The sequence below is a fragment of the Alosa sapidissima genome, chromosome 1 (genome assembly GCF_018492685.1).
Source record: "Alosa sapidissima isolate fAloSap1 chromosome 1, fAloSap1.pri, whole genome shotgun sequence".
NCBI classification, from domain to species: Eukaryota; Metazoa; Chordata; class Actinopteri; order Clupeiformes; family Clupeidae; genus Alosa; species Alosa sapidissima.
The window spans coordinates 50,755,137-50,776,675 of record NC_055957.1 but is presented as its reverse complement, the minus strand read 5'-3'; the positions used below and the strand labels follow the sequence as shown (position 1 = coordinate 50,776,675).

At 39.3% G+C, this 21,539-nt stretch overlaps 1 protein-coding gene and 3 long non-coding RNA genes across 6 annotated transcripts in view; 2 read left to right on the top strand and 2 right to left on the bottom strand.

The window, feature by feature from the left end:
* The window catches only part of LOC121711134 (corticotropin-releasing factor receptor 2), a 168,295-nt gene that overhangs the window by 95,565 nt on the left and 51,191 nt on the right, over positions 1-21,539 (bottom strand). For all 3 annotated transcript variants that reach the window (XM_042094494.1, XM_042094477.1, XM_042094485.1), the window contains one exon: positions 3,987-4,072. In XM_042094494.1, the coding sequence (XP_041950428.1) occupies positions 3,987-4,072 (86 nt within the window). The remainder of the gene's footprint in view (positions 1-3,986; positions 4,073-21,539) is intronic.
* On the bottom strand, positions 6,070-21,211 carry LOC121711160. Its single transcript, XR_006032267.1, has 3 exons — positions 21,132-21,211; positions 15,527-15,530; positions 6,070-6,081 (listed from the first exon to the last, which is right to left on the bottom strand). It is a non-coding gene; the product is annotated as an uncharacterized LOC121711160 (long non-coding RNA).
* LOC121711157 lies at positions 14,394-15,695 on the top strand. Its single transcript, XR_006032266.1, has 3 exons — positions 14,394-14,562; positions 15,124-15,189; positions 15,406-15,695. It is a non-coding gene; the product is annotated as an uncharacterized LOC121711157 (long non-coding RNA).
* Positions 18,910-19,755, top strand: LOC121711163. The gene is made up of 2 exons (XR_006032268.1): positions 18,910-19,011; positions 19,663-19,755. It is a non-coding gene; the product is annotated as an uncharacterized LOC121711163 (long non-coding RNA).

The window sequence follows — 21,539 nt, the reverse complement described above, 5'->3', positions numbered from 1 at the left end:
GGATGTCTTGATCAATTTGTCAAAAGTAGGAATACCTATTCTACAACTTTATACAAATTTCCATGATGAAAATGCTGCACAAAGACCTGTTAAAGGAGAATTCCGGTGTGATATTGACCTAAAATGTGTTGAAACATGATACCGAGTGTGAACGTATGTCTCATAGCTCATCTTGGCTTGTCCCCTGCACTCAGAAATAGTTAGACAATGCTACCAACAGTTTTCCTTATATTGCATATTCATGGGTTGGAACAATACCTGTAGATCATGGAAGAGAGGTCCAAAACAGAGCCATTTAGAATTTGCACGGGATTTAACAATTTATTTTAACCGCTGGTGTGCTTCTGTCGAGGTCTCTGATTTTGACGGTCTCTGCGATCTAATTAAGCAATATAGCACAAGTGAGAGTGGGGTTGGTCATGGATATTCCCACGGGTGTTGTTCGGCCGTAGGCAGGCAAGGCAACAACAGCCGTGGGAATATCCATGACCAACCCCACGATCACGAGTGCTATATTGCTTTTATACAACAATTCTACCACAAACTAAATAATCTGAAAACATCCCGTTATTGTTTAAAAATGTTAATTTCGACATCGTTTTTACGCATCAAAAAATAGTTCCATTTTCAATACAGCGCTTGGTTGCCAAGTAACCAACATTCCAAATACCTCTCCAACGGGTCTTTGAGGTTTTTCGTGTCTTCGTTGAAAGACATTGTTTAAATGCAGTAGCCTAATGTTGGAAAAAAAGAGATTGATACAAAAATACAGATCGAAGTGTTCGTTTATTTATATACATTGATTTGGACGTTCCCTTGTATTGTGCACCCATTGAGATATCCCTTCTGCTCTCCATCAGAGGTTGTGGGGCATTCGCGTCCTAAGGGTGCTGGCTTGGCTGCCCCTGGTAGTTTTAATACACCTGCTGTTGTTGATGGCAAGTCACAGCTAACAAACTCATGTGTCACTGGACTTGATTGTTATTTGCCATTCATTAGAACAGGATTGATGTCTATGGTTGGCAGTGATGTGAAGGTGCCGGTTAAAATCTTGAGAGATACAGGGGCATTTGACTCTGTTATTAAAGCTGGGGTGTTGCCTCTGTCTGAAAGTTCTGACTTTGGCAGTTCAGAGCCAGTTCAGGGAATGAGCTTAAATGTTTTGCGGGTGCCACTTCACAAAGCAATGCTTGAGTGTGACTTGTTTCAGGGTGAGGCGGCGCTTGCTGTGCGTCCAGCACTCCCAATTGAAGGGGTTTCTGTGATTCTTGGGAATGGCCTGGTAGGTGCTCAGCTATGGCCTGATGTTACTCCGCCCCTGGTAGTGGATTCTGTGCCACAGTCGAAGTCTGGGCTGGACGAGTGTGCCCAAGACTTTCCTGAGACTTTTGCGGCTTGTGTGGTAACACAGGCTATGGCGTGGGCAAAGTCTGACTCTGAGCTGGTTCCTCAGTCTGGTAAGAACAAGTTGTTGGAATTTTTTTTTTTACCTCTGACTGATTTCTCTATCTCTGTGTCCTGTAGTGAGTTGGTTGCTGCGCAGCAGGCTGACCCTTCACTGGCTGGGTTGTATGAGTTGGTCCAACCTGAATGTGAAATGAGGGATACCGCTTGCGGATATTTTCTTCAAGATTCACTGTTGGTGAAAAAGTGGGTTTGGCATGCAGGTTTGTTTGTTGGGGACTCATGTTTTTCAACTTGTTTTACCAACTAAGCTACGTCACTGAGTGTTAAAAGTTGCTCATGATGAATTTGGACATTCTGGTGTTCAAAGGACTTATGACCGGCTGTTGAGACATTTCTTTTGGCCTTGCATGAAAAGGGATGTCTCAGCCTACATTAAGACTTGTCACACGTGCCAATAACACAGGCTCATAGTCAACCTCGCAAAGTGTGAGTTTGCGAGGGCGACTGTGACCTACCTTGGCCGTGTGGTGGGGCAGGGGCAGGTTTGCCCAGTTAATGCTAAGGTTCGAGCTGTTAAGCAGTTTCCTGCACCAACAACTAAAAAAAAGTTGAGGCGTTTCCTTGGCCTGGTGGGCTACTACAGGAGTTTTGGTAGAAACTTTTCTACTGTTGTGGCCCCTCTTACTGATCTCCTGAGGGAGAAGGGAAGATTTGTCTGGTCTCCTGCTTGTCATGTTGCTTTCCAACAGGTTACACTACTGACTCTACTGACTTCCACACTCTACGTTTTAGTCTGTTTACTTGTGTTACCGTTATAATAAATTACTTGTTATTTTTACTTCAAACGCTGCTTCCTTCATTTTTGCCATGGCCTTTGAGCTGGGTCATGACAATATATATATATATATATATACACACACACACTGATATATATACACTGATATATATATATATATATATATATATATATATATATATATATATATATATATATATATATATATATATATATATATATATACATATACATACACTGGATTATACTGCTTCTTTAAGTTAAGTTAGTTAAAGTTTAGTTAAACACGCATTGTAACCGCCTGGCTGCACTAGCGACTAGCAGTAGCAGTAGCACTCAAGCTGTAGTAACAAAACAGGTTTTGTTTTTTTCCTTCCGACTTGGTGACCTTGAGCAACAGGGCCCTATGTTGAAAAGGGCCGGAGTTCCCCTTTATGGCAGTATATCACAATATTATAATCTTTGTATTTTGATTCTTTTAAATTTAAGGCCAGCTGACCATAAAGAATAAATTTCATATTCAATGAGAATAAAATATTTGCTTACACAGGCTTAATAAATTCTTAATGATGCGTTATGCAGACCTTGTTGGACACTAACTAGTTATGTTGTAATGGATAAACTACTGTAAATCCCCTAAAATAAAGTGTTACCTCCTAAAATATAATGCCATGTTGATTTGATATAATTAATGTTTAGTTCACTCTGATCTTTTTCCTGATACACATATTTTTAGAACTGTATCAGTGTGGTTTTGTGCTACACAGCACATCCCCTTGGGTTGCAGTTCCTGATTTGACCTGACAATGAATACGGCTTTGAGATTAAATTCAGATGGTGCTGGTTGGTCATTTCAGGAAAAAAAAGCAATTTATAAATAGAACACATGCTATGAATATACTTTAATCCCAGGCTATTGTGTGATAAGTAGGCCAAAATTAATTATATTAAACACATTTGCTAGTCAGATAATTTTGCCTCTGGTTCTGCAGTAATCTCTGCATGAGCCAGATCACAGGGACATAAGATGTAATGTAATTTTTACATGTCACTGGGAATAGCCTTCTGCATTTTTGTTCATACTACATCATGTTTTAATTTATCATAGAAATAAATGCATTTTTTTTTGTTATTATAAGTCAGACATGCTACCCAGATGGTGGTCAGAGCCAGAGCATTGGGGCCATTATGTGCTGGTACACCATGTGTCCACAGTAGTTCAGACATGCTGGGCTGTTGTATCACTTTGAGTCTAATTTTGTCATCTGGGGCATAGTTTGTTTTCATGGGCACTGAATGATTACATCAGTCGTGAGAAGGCCTTTGTCCGAACCCGCCTATTACTACCACCTCTCCCTTCTCACAATTAACACAGCAAGGTCACAACACATACCGATACAGGGAGCATTTCTTACCAGTCATTTACTCTGAAAAGCTTGAATTGCTAAACTATAGGATGCTGCCATATGGCCATATCATCACGCCAGTGCACAGCCTCTCAAAACCATGCACTGCAGGCTATTCTGATTCAAAATGTATCTGAGCCAATCCCCTCAGAATTTCCTCTAATTAAATCTGAGTTCAGGAACGGAACAGAGGTGTGTCTGTGAGGTCTAAGTTCTGAACCTGGCAGATGGCGACGAGAGCAAATGCCTCGCTGGCACAGGGTCACAGTACTCAACACGTGGACTTGGACTGACTTGGACAAAGACATGGACTTCTCATTTTATCTCATTTTGTCATGTCAAGTGTGAGATGTTCATTTTTTTAAAAGCACACCCACCTTCTCTTCCAAAATTGGCTCACAATTTGAATAATTACTTCTGAAAGCCCAGGTCCCATTCTCCATGCATTCTCTGTAAGCACTTCCTGTGAAAGAAAACATACATTGTCACTTTTTCTTCTCTGTCTGCCCAAAGTCCTTGTACCGACCAGTGCATGGGGTTTACATCATGACATTTGCCTGCATTACTTCAACTATTTTCTTTACTTTTCAGTCAGACAGGTCATGGATAATGTACAGTCAGGATCCACTTTGTGTCAGGGCAGTCATTCCTCTCTGTGGATAATGGCTGCTGAGGTGTCCTGACATATGAAAATAATGGAGGAGGTGGTACATTAAGGGTTGTTATCCCTATCATAAAAAAAGCCGCATACAGTGTTCTGAAAGCGGATTTCTAATCTTGTGAGTTACTTCAAACTTGTGTGTAGTGCCGTACTTTTGCCTCACATCAATCAGCCTCCCAGTGAATCCCACAATTTGCATTTCTTTGTTAGATGTTACACATTCGTTTACACTATATATTCCAGCCTGTAATGCAAAGGCATAAAAAGGAAAATGCCTGACGTAGACATACAAGGTAAAGAACAAACACAAAAATGGTGAAACTCATGTCCTTAGTAGATCAGGCTTTTAAAATGGCATCTTCATTGTTAACCTTAAGGCAATTTACTGAACCAAACAGCAACAACCCTTAACTCTTCTTTTTCTTTACTTTACCTTCATTGCCATAATCTTTCCTTGAGGGCAGAGCATAGACATAAAGCAATTGCTTATATCGAACAGCCCGCACAAATGATTGAAGTGTGCCTGAGCTTGTTACCATAATCTGTCTTCGTAGACAGTATTCTAAATTGACCTGGCTATGTTATGTCATTGATAAGGTGTTTCAGGTGCCTTACAGAGGTTTTCCTTTAGAACATTTATCAATGAGTGAACTGAATGTGAAGTAAGCTGTGCTATTCTCCATAATTTACTTCATATCGTCATGCATAGCTGTAAATAAGAACTTTGAACTTTGAAACAAAATTAGAATCTGTACTTCCAAAACATGGATACAAGAACACAAAATAAAAAATGAGATACCACATGTGAACATGAACGCACAAACACAAACAAAGACAGAGGGAACATGAGGGTTTAAGAACACTGGGACAAACAGGAGGACACAAGTGACATATGAATCAAATAATCAGGGCCAACGAAGTCAAGAAGAAATAAGGATCATGAACACAACAGGACACAAAAGCACACCTTTTTTAAGAATACTATTCTTGCTTGGGTTGAACATTAGCAATATTGTCAGTGAATGTTAGACTAGCAGTACTTACACAGTGCTGAAAATTAACCGGACTGTGACTTCAACACCAAGGTAAGTACCGAATCGTGATTTTGCGTACCGATACACCCCTACAACCAACTGCCCCAGGTCATACCTCTCCCACTTCTCCCCAGTTCCCTTGGCCAACTGTAATACAAATGCAGCCTCCGCAAGGGGAGCCAGTCGCATCTTGTTGGACCACAAACCGCACCGATCTTGTTGGACCACAAACAGCACCGTTGAGTCTACTGTACATGCAGGTACTGCTATTCCAAATTGCAGTGACCACATTGTTCACTGGCAGCACTGTATTGAATCGTATGTGATGGGACTGAATCCCTTGTTATTGGTGGTTTGTTTATATTTGTATTTCACATTTGATATCTTAATTGGGCTGAGAAATGATTGTGCTTATCTGTATATGATGGGCAACCACTGCAGATTAGGACCCAATCAATCCTGGTGCACTCTATATTTGTGTGTTTATAGCTTGTTTTGCTATTTGACCTATTCATGTCAAATGTGTGCCTGAACAACACAAGGTTATTATTGCTTACATGGTTGCAGCTAAGAATGTTTCACTGCAAGAGTCAGTCTTGTTGGAGGCACTCCCAAACCTCCATAAAATAAGTGATCCTCGAAAACCATGACACAGCTCACACAATGCTCCTCCTGATCTGGAAGTCCAGTTCATTCCATAACTCCTCTAAGTTAACTTGTGGGTGACCCTGATAGAAGCAGTGATGACAGTTTTTGAGAAATAAATAAATAATACAACTGCACACAAGCAACAGAAACATTTGACTTAACCTTGACTTGTCAAGAGCCAGACACAGATGTCTCTGAAAAGGACTTCCATGGCTGAAAAGGCACAACTTTGCAAAACAAAATGATTGTATTTGTAGCCCTTGGGATTATACTCTTAAAGTGCATACAGGATGAGCTCATGCTGATAGCATTAGCGTGGTCTAATTCCACACTTTTGAGTCAAATTTAACAGGATGTGCAACTCCGTGTTTGTGAAGAGAATACATCTGATAAGGAAAAGTAGGGCACATGTTGTATGAACATCTTCAAGCAAGATAATACAAATTGGGATAAAAGGAAAATTGACCAATGAATAGATAATGGAAATTCAATTTCTTTGTAACATATTATTTGAGCCATTGCTTGCTAAGCTTGTAATGACTTCCCACAGGGGCTGAGTCATTAAAATCACACACATTAAAATGCAGCATTGGCATTACAAATTTGATAATATTGAAGTTGGGTGGGAGCCACCATCAGTAAACCTGATGTTATACTGCAGCATAATTGCCATTGGGAACTGAAAAGCTAATATAACTAGAAAATGTAATTTCGAGGAAATTACCAGTGCATGAAAATATAAGTATATTAACATAAAATGCAAAACAAACTTTTATTTGGAAACAGTTGGCAGGAGTCATAGTTGATAACAACTGACAGTTGAAATGTCTAAACAGTTAAATAGTTGAGTAGTTTAAATAGTTAAATTATTTAATAGTGAATTATTGTAGTGAGGACATTTATTTTGAAACAGTTGTGGGCAGAGGAAATAGGAACAGAATCTGTAGTCTTAATAGAGCCAGATTGTATGCTTAAAGCCTGAGAGAGTATATAGTTTAAAAGTTGAATTTAGATAGTGTAATGGATGTTGATAGACAGAAAGTTGAATGGATGTTGATAGGCAGATTGTTTAATGGATGTTGGTGGATAGTTTAATGGGTGGATGAGTGAATGGTTTGAAGAGGATGAATGGATAGAAATTTGGATGGAATGTGCCTTATATCCTTGTAGAATGGAGAGACACAGAGAGAGTTGGCCTAGTTAAGCAGAAAGCAGTTGATACAGGTGCAATCAGTTTAACTGGCCCTTTGATGGGTCCTAGTAGTGAGCAGCTGGAAGTTGATACAGGTGCAAATCAAGTTAATTAGCCCATTGTGATGTCATCAGCCCATGTCAAGTCTATGGGGAAAAATAAGCTTGTTTTTTATTAATATCTCAAAAAGTATAAAGTTTACAAAAGTGAAAAATACATTCCCCACGTGTCCTTTTCAAGACCTACGTTACAAAGTTTGAACGAAGTTTCTACGTACGTTAAACGGTTAAAGCTGAATTAGATGCAGAAATTTGGTGGGAAGAATAAGAAGAAGAAGAAGAAGAAGAAGAAGAAGACTTCGGATAACAGAACAGTGCATTTTCATGCACTGTAATTATCATCTAAAGACACATTCTAAATACACAAAACAATGAAATATACAATAGCATTTTAGACGGATTTACCATAGAATTACCGGGTTTACCATAGTTTAGCACCAGCTTAGTATCCAGGCATCACAATAAGCTAATTCATTATCTCAGAATGTAAAAACATACATTTACATACATACACACATCACAGTAATAATATATCAACAGCACTGTGGAAGGACTTCATCTTTTAACCTAAAACATATATATATATATGTTTTAGCATGTTCCAGCATGGTTCCTACCAACTCATTCCCATGTAAATGTGCTAGCCTCTGGAATGAATCCTAAGCACCTCAACTCCACCACCTGTGCCCACCATAAGTCAGCGGTGGGAGAATCACAGAGTGGCAGAGATGGGCAGAAAAGTGTCAGGATGACAGCGCAGCAGAGCCTCACCTCATAGCCCCTGACAGCTGCAAGGGAGAGAGCACACAGGAAGCAGTGGTCGCTGTCGAACTACAGAGATACAACTTCACTGGCGTATAGCACTCTCTCACTTAGAGCATGGCCTTGGGCCAGGAACTTCATTCTGCACTACGCTCAGCAGGTTCAACGATGTACACCAATTCAATCGCTTCTTATCAATTTCTTTGTGGGAAAAAACATTCATGAAGGCGGATTTACCAAGCCTCTTATTCCTGGAGTTATTTGCATCTATTTAATAGCTCTGTCTGTCATCAGCTTTGAACTGGAGTGTCCTCTTTTCCCATTTTCTACATTTCACAGTCCATTTTATCAGCCTCCAAGAGAGTTCTTGCAGAATGTAATAAATTAGATTTCTCTCCAGAATCCTCTTAATTTCTGAATTTCGTTAATATGTCCATATCACTCAAGACACTTTAAGAGACTGAAATTAAACTAATACTTCTTCTGTTAAGTTGACATTGGCATAGTTATTCATGCAATGTCAACCAGATTTAGATAAAACAGCTACATATTGCAAACACTGCCAAAAACAATAACACCTGACATTACTCAGCCTTGTGCTATGCAGGTCGATTCTTTAGTAAACATAGCATTTCAAATGTTTGTGTAGAAATCCAAGAGGGTAATTTAACAATTAAAAAATATATGCAGCCTAACCTACCAATTTCAATATTCAGTGCACCTTGAATTGAAATAGACTTTGTTGTGTCAAACAATGCCGCAAGAGGCTGGAGGCATGTGGTCAACACAGTTGAAGCAGCACCAATATTTTGCCACAAGATCACTGATTATCTGAAAATCTTCCACGTTCATTTGACGTGCATCACACAAAAAAACATCCACCATTCACTCTACATTCCCAGTGTTTCCCCTACAATGTATTCATCAGCGGCGCAGCGCCGCTCCTGGAATTCAAGCGCCACTGCAAAAAAGTTGCCTGATTAAAAAAAAAAAAAAAACCCGCAAGTGAACTTCAGGAACAGCTGCCGTTCGTTCAGGTTTGATGTCAACAAATAATAGTACGGCTAACGTTGAAGGCGCAGTCAGGGATTCCACAGGAGATCATGCTTGTTTGTGTTTATTAGCAGATGCAATTTTGTGCAAAAAAACATAGCCTACATTATGTTAACCAAGGAACCAAATTAAACACGCCAGCGAGGTAGCTCGCCCCTACCTTCAGTAGCCTATTCCCAGATAAATTCCACGCATTGCTTCGTTTTTGTTTGTGATACAGGCAATGCTTTCAAGCCCTGTGTTGCTAAAATACCTAGGCTGTGAAACTAAGGTCTAGCTAGCCTATTGGTGGGTTTTATTGAATTTGAGTAATAGGATACGCAACCATTTACATCTGGAGATGGTTTGTAATTCCTGTAGAGCTCACCAAAGCTTTTTGAGCATTTATTTTACCAAATGACATGGAAAACATAATTCATTTCATCCACATATTCTTATGCACCATGCACAACAACGCTACTAAATTAGCTTAAAACCGTGAGAATCAAGCAAGCCCCACTGGCCGTCACAGCCTTAAAGTGACAGGCACTCAATTTGACTTGCATAGCACCAATACAGTGTAATGACATGAAAGAGAAGTCTATATAGTTTATACAGTGCTGTGCAAAAGTTAATAAAAAAAAAATAGGACATCAATTATTTTTGAATGTATCATGTATCATAAATAATTCTAAATAGTAATAGTTTGTACAGTGGCCTACAGTGTACAGTTGTACAGTGGCTAATTACTAATAATGTAAATGGAAAAAGGTGAAAGAAAAACATGAATAATCCTGTTCAAGTACTGCAATAATCATGCTTTGTAAATGCTTGTGTTGATGGTTATGTCATAATTTGTAACACTCAATCTGAGGGGGGGGGGTCCTACAATCAAAAATGTCTAGGGGAAACACACTGATTCCATTGAACTTGACATGCAATGGCTGAAAAACAATTATGTGACACTTTATTTCATCTTCAAGGTGTCCCTAAAATACATAAAACAATTATGTGACATATTTAAATTGTATGTGCTGAGTGCTGATGTCCTCTTTGTCTTTTAAAAGATGTGTGTATAACCCTATGATCCTATGATACCAAAAGCTTCCTTTACTGTTGGAAGTGGCCCTTTTGGTATGTCTTTTTGATGGTACAGTACATTTTCAATAAACAACCCATCTCTGTGGGAATGATGATTCATCTGACCATATGTGTATGTCTTCTGTTCCAAGGATAAACACTTATGACAGCTCTACAGTTCCAGTGACTATAGACTCTCACTGATGAAGACATTTTTCCTCCTAGAGCACTACATCAGTTAAGATGCATTACCTTGATGGAGTTCAGCAAGCAGTCAGGAAAGCTCATGCTAAATGTCACCGAGGTCTTTTTAAAGGCACTTCATTTCGTATTTATATTTTCAATACTACAGTAGGACCTAGGTCATAAAATATATGAAGTAACAGTTATATAAATGGTTCCAAATGTGATCCACCGAAGCTCAGCAAAACAACTCATTCTCTGGCTTCAACACTGCTGTAGAAACTCAAAATAGAGAGATCCCTTTGCTCTCACTAGGAAGACTACCTAGCCCCTTGTTGTGGGCTTTTCTGCAAAGTCATGACTAATGTAATACACAGCTGTGATAAACAAGAGCTTAGAATGTGTCACGTCTGTAAACCTGGCATATTGTAAATTAATCAGCTATGTTGTAGGGCTGTAACGATAAACCAAGCTCACGATTCGGTTTGTATCACGATTTTTGACCCACGGTTCAATACGAACCTCGATTTATTTATTTATTTATTTTAGTTATTTTTTTTTTTTTTTGGGGGGGGGGTTAGAAATTTTATTAAATAACATTTTAATAGCCTACCTTACACCAGAGGATTAGAATATAATATATAGTATGATATATATGTATTATTTTATATCCTGATATAAAAATATTTTACTGAATGTCTGATATTTAGCCTATGACAGCACACTGTATGCAGATTAACCTATAGCCTAGGCCTACTATTTTTATCACAACTCTACCTCTTTAATTCAGCTGTCTGGTTGAAGCCTGGAAATATTGTAAACAAAGTAGCATAGTTGGCTAGCTTATCATAGTCTACCGATTGGACTGTTCAGTTTCCCCATGTGTGTTTAGTTTCAAGGTAATACTTGTTTGTTTTATTTGGATTGTGTTGGCGGAGCCGCGCGTGTTCATTGAGCAGGAGAGAGAGGGAGAGTGAGAGTGAGAGGGAGAGCGAGAGAGCGGGGCAAGGAGAGGGGGTTCACTTCTATACTGTTTGGTAAAGTTGAACACATAGTCTACAATGAAAGCAACGAGAGGTATGGAATTATTATTTATTTATCTTTGGACAATGTAGGCTACCGGTAAGTAAAGCGGGAGTGTGTTGCTTATACAGCCGCATAAGCTGCAAGCACTGCGTGAAACACTAGAAAGGGTGTGTCATGGTTCTGCCTTCTCACACCGCGACACAGTATCGTGGATACAGTAAGCGCTTTCAGACATATGTGTAAGACCGGATGTTCTGCCGATGTTAAACGGTGGGGCCGTATATCTGAACGACATAACCGGTCATATGGAAGTCCGAATTTACCCAGTGTTTATACTACTCCCCCCCTAGTATTTCCTCCGGACATTATGTAAATGTGCTGTGTCTGAACGAGGAGTAGAACATGCGGTTAAAATTCACACCTAGTGAGAGGGCGTGTTGGTGACGTTTCTTTCGTGCGTCCATGTGGTTAGATCTGACTTCAATGCCAGTGTTATGATGGAGTGGCATGCTGTCCAGAAAATCTCCGACCTGGAAAGATGCAGACATCACTGAGCTACTGTCCATGAGGGCATACAACATTTTGATAGAACACCTGAAGGGAACGTTAGAGACACGTTAGCCTACAACTGCATGGCAAGGACAAACAAATTCAGAAGACGAATCATCATAAGCAGAAGGCGCTGAAAAGGCAGTAGCCTACAGCGACGTCGTTGACGACAATAACAGGAGTATTTAATAAATTGTTAGCCAACACGGTTTTCTGTTCATTGATAGCCTTCATGACCTGCTGAGCTTGCTGATATTTGCTGAGCATATATGCCTAGAGAAAATGAAAACGAAGTAAACCCAACTTTGTTCCAAGCTCCTTACGTAAATGCGACACATGGGGAGAGGATGCTTTTGGAAAAAATAAACCATGAAAAAATGAACAACTTCACTGTTATTGATGTTAGTATTTTGTTTGTTGCTTAAAAACGTTGTATGATCTTGAAGTCTTGAGTTAGCCTACTGAATTGGCTGGTAGCCTACCATAAAGTTTGTGCATGCTCTCTCTCTCCAACGCAAACCAGATTTGGGGCAGATTTCTATAGCTAATTCTATTAGTGTTTATTTGAAGCACACATACAAATACTGTAGGCTAGGTCAATTTCAAGTGCGCACTTATGTGACTAGCCTACTTCAAGTATTAGCCTATGCACAATAGATTTCTCTTCTTTAGCCTACATAATGCATAGGCTACACTTTGTAAATACAAAGCAGCTGTGACAGGCAGCGGCCGCATATATTCTGCGTCATATCTCGCATATCGCATATCGTTACAGCCCTACTATGTTGGGTATTACATAATGTATAAATAAAGAATTCACCACCTTCACTTTCTCACTGACAAATTACAGTAAAACACAACTAGACGGAGACATAATGCCGTTTGACCACCTCAGTTTGGCAAAGTGCAAGTCATCCTTTCTTTCTCTGTCTTTTTCAAGCAAGACAACATTGCCTTGCCATTGTCTACAGAATGACAGAATGCTTTAACAACATAATTAATTGTCAATCAGTAATTCATTGAACACGCTCATTTTTTCTAAACGTTGAACTGAACGCAACACATTTTTTTAATAAAGAACTAGAACGTGAATTAGTTCACATTAGGCTATGTGTCATGAACGGCAGAAATTACTGTAAATGAACGTTGGAATTTGTTTTCCATTGAAAACTGAGTGACATCTGTTTTCTCTTTTGAAACGCAACGAGAGAAAGTTCCTCCCTCCTGTATTCTCGCTGGTGCCGCTTAAATGATGTAGCCTATCACCTGACAGAAATGGTTTTGACATTGTGTGCGCAATGCATTGCGGGCAACGTAGTGTCCGGCTGAGAATAGTTGAATAGCATACTGGCTTCCGCACAACGTTACCCGTGATGAATTGCAGCAGAGCGGGGTAGGCATAGCAACGCCGCGTAGCAGGCAACGACGAGAGCGCGGAGGGCTGGAGGAGCGAGAGAGAGAGACAGACCAATGACGAGAGTGAGAGAAAGCGCTGCAATTTTTAAAAAAAATGGCTATTGGAAGTGATGGCACGGAGACTGGTGTACCTTGTCTGTACTGCTGCAAGTTTCATCACCTGGTAAGAAACCCACAATTGCAGTGTCATGAGCAAATGTCTACAATGAGCAGCTTCAAAGAACGTATAGTGATTTCTAGCTCGTAGTGTGAAAAAAAGTATTTATTTGAATATCTCACGAAAAAAGTCAAATGAACTGAACTTTGAACTAGTTCAGAATTAAAATTGTGAACTTTGAACGTGAACTGTTCACTTTGAGCATGTATGAACTGAACTTGAACTAGTTCAGAAAAGCTGTGAACTGGCACAACACTGTTGTCAATATAGTCAAGCTTTGCCATACATCTCCTAAATTCTGAGACTTAAAATTCTACTCCTCTCTTTTGGAATGAGTCATGCACCTGTGTGGGATTTGCCATCCTGGTTTTCCAGACATTTCAAATTAAGGTTATGACCTAGAAGATGCTGAAGAAAGTAGGGCAGGCCCTATGCTGCTGAAGGGTCTTTGGCATGTCTTTTCAAGACAGCCATGAATCAGGGTACAGCGGTCATCATGATGGCAATTCAAACAAGCACATGGACAAAATGAAGACACACCAGAGATGTTTCCATGGGATCAAACCCTGATAGTCCAGGGGGTCAAACAAAACTATCCTCCAAATGATGGCTGCACCTAAACAGATGTCACAAATAAGACACTTTGATTACTGCGTTGATACAAGATAGAGAATGGCAGCACAACCTACTCATTTCACATGGCATGTCAGGCACTTTTTCAGTGGAGGAGAGAGGGAGGGGCCACAACATCAAGAGAAAGACTTTGCTACCCACCCATCAGGGGACTTACTTTAAAAGCCTTTTCAAAAAAGCTTTTCAAAACGTCCTGTTTTGGCATCAAAATAATAGACTGCATAAAACTGAGAGGCTTTTTCCACCCCCAAAAATGCCTTAAGGTAAAAGTTTAACTTTATTCACCATATTCACGCGGCGGCCATCTTGTTTTGACGTCATGCTCAGGGTGGGAAGTTCGAGTTCTGTACGGTTGTGTTTGTATCAGTTACGAATATGTCTGCTGTGTGCCTGGGTGTAATTCCTACTACAAAAGACGGGAAAAAGACAAAACACGTTCGTTCCACCGGTTCCTGACAGACACCAGATTGAAGAGAGAGTGGATTTCAAAAATTAGAAGAGACATCGGTACATTTTTCCAGGTAAGTGCATAATTATCTAGCTAGCCAATCGGTTAGCTTAACCTCAGGCTAATGTTAGTTATAAAGATAGCCACTGTGTAACGTTATCATGCTACTTGTTAGATCAAACGCAAACATGATGTTGTTTTGTTTACTGTATGTATGGTAACGTTACGATGATGCCTTGATAGAAATGCCACGTCTCAAGCAGTAAGCTTGTCTTTTGCTGACTTCAGGGAAAGCCCTGGTCACTGTATGTAGGCTAACTGCAGCTAACGGGCAGGCTGTTTGTTGTTCGTGGAGATTAACGTTACGTCCAACACAAAAGTTTGTGCCAAACATTTCACTGAGCAGTGTTTTGTGCACCATGATGAGGCTGGAAAAACGTGCCTCCTGCCAGGAAGTGTCCTGTTCGCTTGGACAAAAACGATTCATAAAAGACCAATGCGAATTAGAGGGAGAGAGGTCAGTTAGTGAAAATTGTTTCACACGTCTCCTAATGTCATGTTTAGCCTAGGTCTGTCACAAAGAGTTGATTTATTCAGTTGTGCAAGAACTAATGTTTTATTATTACATACACAGCAATGAACCTGCTGGAGAGACAGAAGATGCCAGTGTAAGCTTAGACCTGGCTGGAGTTGACACTGGGTAAGAAACTTATAAAGTATATTTCCTATGTCCATCTTGCAAAATATCACACAGCTGCTGCATAAGACATAGGCTATGTGTAGCAGCAGGGTATAACATGTAATCTCCATTAATGAAACAAATTCACTGTAGTAGGTTACATGGTATACTATACAACTTACGTGATACATATGCAGTTGGAACTGAACGTTTTTGATTTGTCATTGTCTCCTATAGTGCAGACCAAGTTGTTAAGCCAGCACCCCACTCTGACCATGACTATGCTGAACTCTCGGTCACTGGAAGAGCAGCTAGAAGCAGCACGGAAGGAGATCGCCCGCCTTACGCAGGAGAATACCATCCTCATCCTGTTTCAGCTTGAAGCAAAAATGATTCAAAGTTCTTGACATTCTACACTGGATTTCGGGTGAATAATTATCAAACATGAAGTCTTTTTCTACAGTGTTGTTACTATAGTACTTTCTACAGTATTAGCAATACTTTGGACACAAAAAACTCATACAGTAATTTATTTTCCTTGTGCATTAACATTGTGCTGATCTCTGTATTGTACAGTAAAAATAAAAGGCGTCGATTTTCTATTTTCTTCTATTCTATACTTATATATTTTTTATAGGACTATGAGACACAGATCATTGTTCTTGTCCCTTCAGCCAACGGCAGAGGGCATGTTTTTTAGGCATGGAGTTATGTCAGTCATGACATTTCACATTCTTAACTGGAAATTAAATAAACTGAATAGATTCTAAAGCAACACAATGTAGTTATTTTACTTGTAATGCATTTAAACTTTGGCTTTAAAAATGTTGATGCTACATTAGCTTACAACATGGACATCAATAAGGTGAACACAGTAGCTACAGATGAAGAAATAAGTTTTTAATGATAAAGTTTATGTACATAACAATGGGGCTGTGGCCACTTAATAAGACAGCATCAAAGTGCACTCTCTCCAGATAGTAATCCTCCTGGCACATTACAAAAAAAAAATTAAACCATTTTGCTCCTGTAAGAGCCATCTGTCCAATGACTTGTGAGTGATATTCATGGCCATGCTTGAAGGAGAAGGTTCTATCCACTGTTCTTTTCAGGTATGAGCAGTTTGACTCTCTTGGTTTGGGCATTTGATTTCAAGTAGGCCATGGCCATAATTTTTTTTTACTCAACTGTGACAACTGTAGGTCTTGTTGGATTTGACCTTGTTAATTTTTAAGAGTGACAGGTTTGGGCCCTAGGCCTAATTCTCAAGAAGGGATGTGCCAAGCTTGGGGTAAGGAGGTCTTACATTTGGTTAGGGGGACTGATTTGTATCCTAATTTAGAGTAATGAGCAAGAGTATACAGGAGGCCAACAAGGTGTGAGCAGTGCCCGAGAAGTGCTTCACAGGCACAGCTGGTTTGTTGAATCCGCTGATCAATTCAACCTGTAAAAAAAGAAAATATATTTAAAACTAGTTCATGGCTAAGTATTTATGCAAAGCCTGTTGCTCAGACCACACACAAAGTGTTAAGTTCATCTAGGGAAAAAATATATAGTATGCTAATTTGACATCAGTAGCCTGTACCCTGTAAACTGGCTCATTTTTAAACATACTGGGGTATGCCTTCGCCCTGACCCTGACAATATTGGCATTAGTCCCACCCTCCTCAACCCTGACTGAAAGCAGAACATTACTTGCATTAGTAGATAACTTCGCCTTTGTTAAATCTCCGCGAAAATAAGCCAATAAAATGAAAGGATAAACAAGGAGATACATTAAGCTACGACGTGGGTTGCACAAAAAAAAAAAACATAAACTATAGCCTAGTTTAGTTAGGAAGACAGCCTGACCGGCTAACAGAGTATTCTACTGTGATACAAGAAGAACATTTCGAATCTGTCGGCAGTTTAAGGCTAACGATAACACTTAGAAGCTACGTTACCTAGAGCTCAAAATTCAATAGTATTTGAAACGGTCTCATGGCTACTAAAATCAGGCTGGTTTAAATGCAAGCCTGAGTTGTTCTGAACAGAAATGATAGACAAGGCCGTGCCTTAATACAGGTTTATCGGTGCAACCCAGTTAATAAAGTAGTATTAAGTTAGCAGTTAGCAATATCGTCTTACCTTTAACATCGTGGATATAACGTTCAATCCAGTTGCTGTATCCTTTTTTCTTAATTCATTTAGAGGTGCTGACCTGTTCATCTGTCCATGTTTCGATTTCTTGGCATGTCAAGGCTGGTAGATAGGTTACGTTTGAGGACCATCTTGCCATAATTGGGCTAATCACAAACACCGGACAGCTGACAGTTTTTGAGCTATTTGTTTGGACTTCCCCAGAGGATTCCCACCCTGAGCATGACGTCATAGAAAGATGGCCGCCGTGTGAATATGGTGAATAGACAAATGTGTAATGTTATAGACCAACACAGTTGAGAAGTCACCATTCTGATCTGTGCATTACTTAGGTAACACTATATTTGAAGGGGTCTGCATAAGACCGACATAACACCATCATAACCATGACATGACACCTATCATGAACATTGAGGAACCTTTATGAATGTTTATGATTGTTGTCATTGAAGGGGTCATAGAATGCAAAACCGAGTTTACCTTGGCATAGTTTGTTTGGCTTTTTAATGCTTGGATTTTGTGAGATGTTTGTTATATTTTGTTTTTAAAGACATGTTTGGGAAAGTAATGCTTAAGACAAGCCTGATGCCTTTAGTCTTTTCTACATGGTGAGGTACACCATGGTGCTTCTGACATAATTATGCTTTAAACGAACGTTTGACTCGGGTACATTCACAAAAAGAGTTATTGTACGTTTTAATAATAAAGGGGTGTATGATGGGATCCTGCATGCGCAGTTGAATCTTGCACAATCTCACGAAACACTTCAGAACCCTGGTCAGAGACCTCACCAAACATGCTTTTCCATCACATGTACAGTATTCATGCAAATTTCGGATCATGTTGAATGTTTTGAATGGACAGATCTTGTGAATCCAACCATCTCTATGACAACCTAAGACTAGCAGGGCATTCCAAATAAAACTGTTTCAGCGATCGAGATCTTATTGAAATTCCCTGTGAATTTTACACCTTATGCAGTGGGTAGGGAGTAGGCAATTCAGTGTAGGGACCGGAATGCAACCTAACATTCTAGTGGATCACTCATTTACTGCTTAGGCTTCAAAGTGCTGTCTATTGTTCCCAGACAGAAGAAATTATCACTGTGATGGTAACTCCCTCTACCGTGCCCACACTTGTTGACTAGGGTGCTTTTCATGTTTTTTAAGAATCAAAATTACAAGTTTTAATGCTTTAATGCTGCTTACTAGGCCTACACTACAGACAAACCTAGCAAGTAACAGTTATGAAGACAAAGGCTCCTTCTATCGATATGTTCCCTAGCTAAAGGGACAAAAGTCCACATATTTATGTGGTGGACATTTTCAAAATGATACATGCTTCTTCACTCTAAAAAATGATTAATAAGGTTAGTAGATAAAACTTAAAATGAAGAACATTTTCGACATAAAAAAATTAAGTTTGCTACTTGTACATGTATAGGTGAGTTGACAACTTATTTTAAGGAGTTTGTCATACTAAAAAAGAAAGAAAGCTGTCTCAACTTATTAATATATGGATTTTCAACACACAGTCTTGCTTTCACCTAACAAAAGAAAGTATTACGTTACTGAAACTTGTAAATCTCGTGATCAAACTTATAAAGCTGATAACACGACTGAACGTTCAGGACCTTCCAGACCACGCCTGAGAAGTAACAGAAATTATGGCACAGGATCCTGTAGCCTGCATCGAACATCAAAGGTACGTGCAAAGTAGTCTAGCCTACTATTTTTGTGTTTGTTTTAAAAGCAACAGCTATCAAACAACGGCACACAGTGCATCAAAATCTTTGTCACGTGACACTACAAATGAAATTAACGCTACAGCTTGCCCTTTTGCTAATTTAAATATTTGAAAAGATGGATTTTACCTAGCTATCTACAGACAGTAGCTATCGTGTCTTCCAAGCTAGCTGCTGCTTGCACGGTAATTAAACCATTTGAAAAGATGACTTTGGTAGCTGGCGTCTTCAAAGTTACCTGCAGCCTGCCCTTTGATAATTCTGAGTTAGTAAAGGTAAATTTAGCTGTCTGGTGTCTTCAAACTTCACAGTGGCAGCTGCATTCAGCACTTAACATTTTAGCATTGCTAGTTCTAACACTGCACGTGTTTGAGGATCATATTTGGTCGTCCTAGTTAAGCCTAACAACATTGTCACTATTTATGAAGGTTTGTGGGCCATTTGACATTCTTAGCTTAACCTGAACATAGGCCTAATAGTTAGGCCAACATTTATTTATTTTTGAAGTTTGAGAAATATTCTGTGTCAATCCCTGCAAACCACGTAGATTTTGTTCATTTTGTTGTTTGTCTTGAGGTAAATTTTCTAACACTGTGCCTTTTTTTATACAGATAAATGACGAATTCAGACGGATCTCTACATTCATTCATTGCACAACTGGACCAGTTGCCATTGCTTTAAAAATAAACAATGCTTTCAGAAAATTTAAATTGCTGTGTGCTTTTATTCAGACAGAAGTGAAGTAAGTTACTATAACTTTAAAAGATCCATGCAAATTGTTACCTTAATTTTTTTTAAGTCATTTCAACTGAAGTTGTTTTTTGAGTAAATATTGTGAGACTTTTATAGTGAAAAGAACTCAATTAGTTTAGCACAATCAACTTGATTTGTTCTCTAAAAGCTTAATTAAGTTGAACCAACTTAATTATATTAATTTGATCATATAATATAATTCAGTTGTTCTAACTATATAAGTCTCACAATATTTACTCAAAAACGGCTTGAGTTGAAATTACTTAAAAAGATCCATGCAAATTGTTACCTCAATTTTTTTAAGTTGAGCCAGTGTTTGAGGTAACTTGCATATGTCTGTGTTTTGGGGTTACATAGTTTTGTCTTTTCGTCCATCCTCCCTTCCTCCCTTCCTTCTTTCCTCCGATTCTAAGCCCTCCTTCTAATTATTGTTGTGAAGGAAACAAGGAAGGAACGATAGGAGGATGGAGGAATGAAGGAGAGACTGATATGAGAAATGAGATGTTCTGCTCACTCACGCATCACTTTTAAGAGATGTCAATTACTGATGATGCGGCGCCTTAGGCTAGAATAAACAGACACGCAAATTGCAGAGAATATGAATTCATAAAGCCTAAAAATATATGAATATGGACTCTTCCCACTTATTGACCCTGATAATGAATGAGGTAATGTTTGATAGTTTTCGAGACACTCTTGAAGTGAGTTGGAGCTTGGTCTTGATCGGATTGCATCGTTCATTTGTTGAGTGTGTAGAGTGTTGTGCAGTGAGTAGTCCTTCGCTGCTAGGTAATTAATGTGTGTGTGTGTCTGTAAATTTATGTGCACTGCTGCTGTGCCAGTGTGTGTATACCTCTGTGTCTGTGTGTGTGTGTGGCTCCACTCTGCCAGCAGAGTTGGCAGAGTGTCACACAAGCAGAGTTTACTACACTGCTTACATTCAGTTTGATTGTCCTAGGAGAACCTGTTAATGTAATTACAATAATAAACCATGTAGTACACCTATGGGTCATTATCGTACAACAACTATTACTGATTACTGAGTACTGATTGCCCAGTCGGAGTTTACTTTGTAATAATGACCAGCTGGCTGTGAGCATTATCTCTTAGCCTACTTATTTAGGTCACTGAGCAGGACAAATTATTTGTCTGAAAAAAAAAAAAAAAATTTTTAATTGACTCTGTTTATACAGGAATGAGAAAGCTTAGCTGGGATCACACTCTTATTGGGCCAGCTGTTAGCTCTCAGTGCACACATAGCATGAGGCCAGGATGGTTTCATGTTCTCACAGTGTTATTGTGGTGTCAAATTGAAGTTAAATAATACAAAAGAAGTCCGCACACCGTGGATGTACACTGCAGATGATGGCTTTAATGCACTCCGGAGCATTGGTTAGTGAAGCAAGCAAGCTAGCTACCATACTCTGGCTGCTGTTCAGCCTTTATACCCCTTCAAGTCATCCCAGACTGGACACACTGGCTTTCCCACCACCTATGTTAACAGATAGCTGACCAAGTCACATATGGTACTCCACCTTTGCCCTCTCATCCTGTTATTCATACATTCTTTAGGTTTTGCCATTCTTTAGGTTTTGCTTACATTTCCTGGCACCAAACCTTATCTATGACATTTTCTGCCAGGTCTGCTCTTTCACTTAAACCAGTCTTCCTTTCCCACACACTAAACATACAACATACAACTTACTAAACATAATTCAGTTTCACAAAATAATGA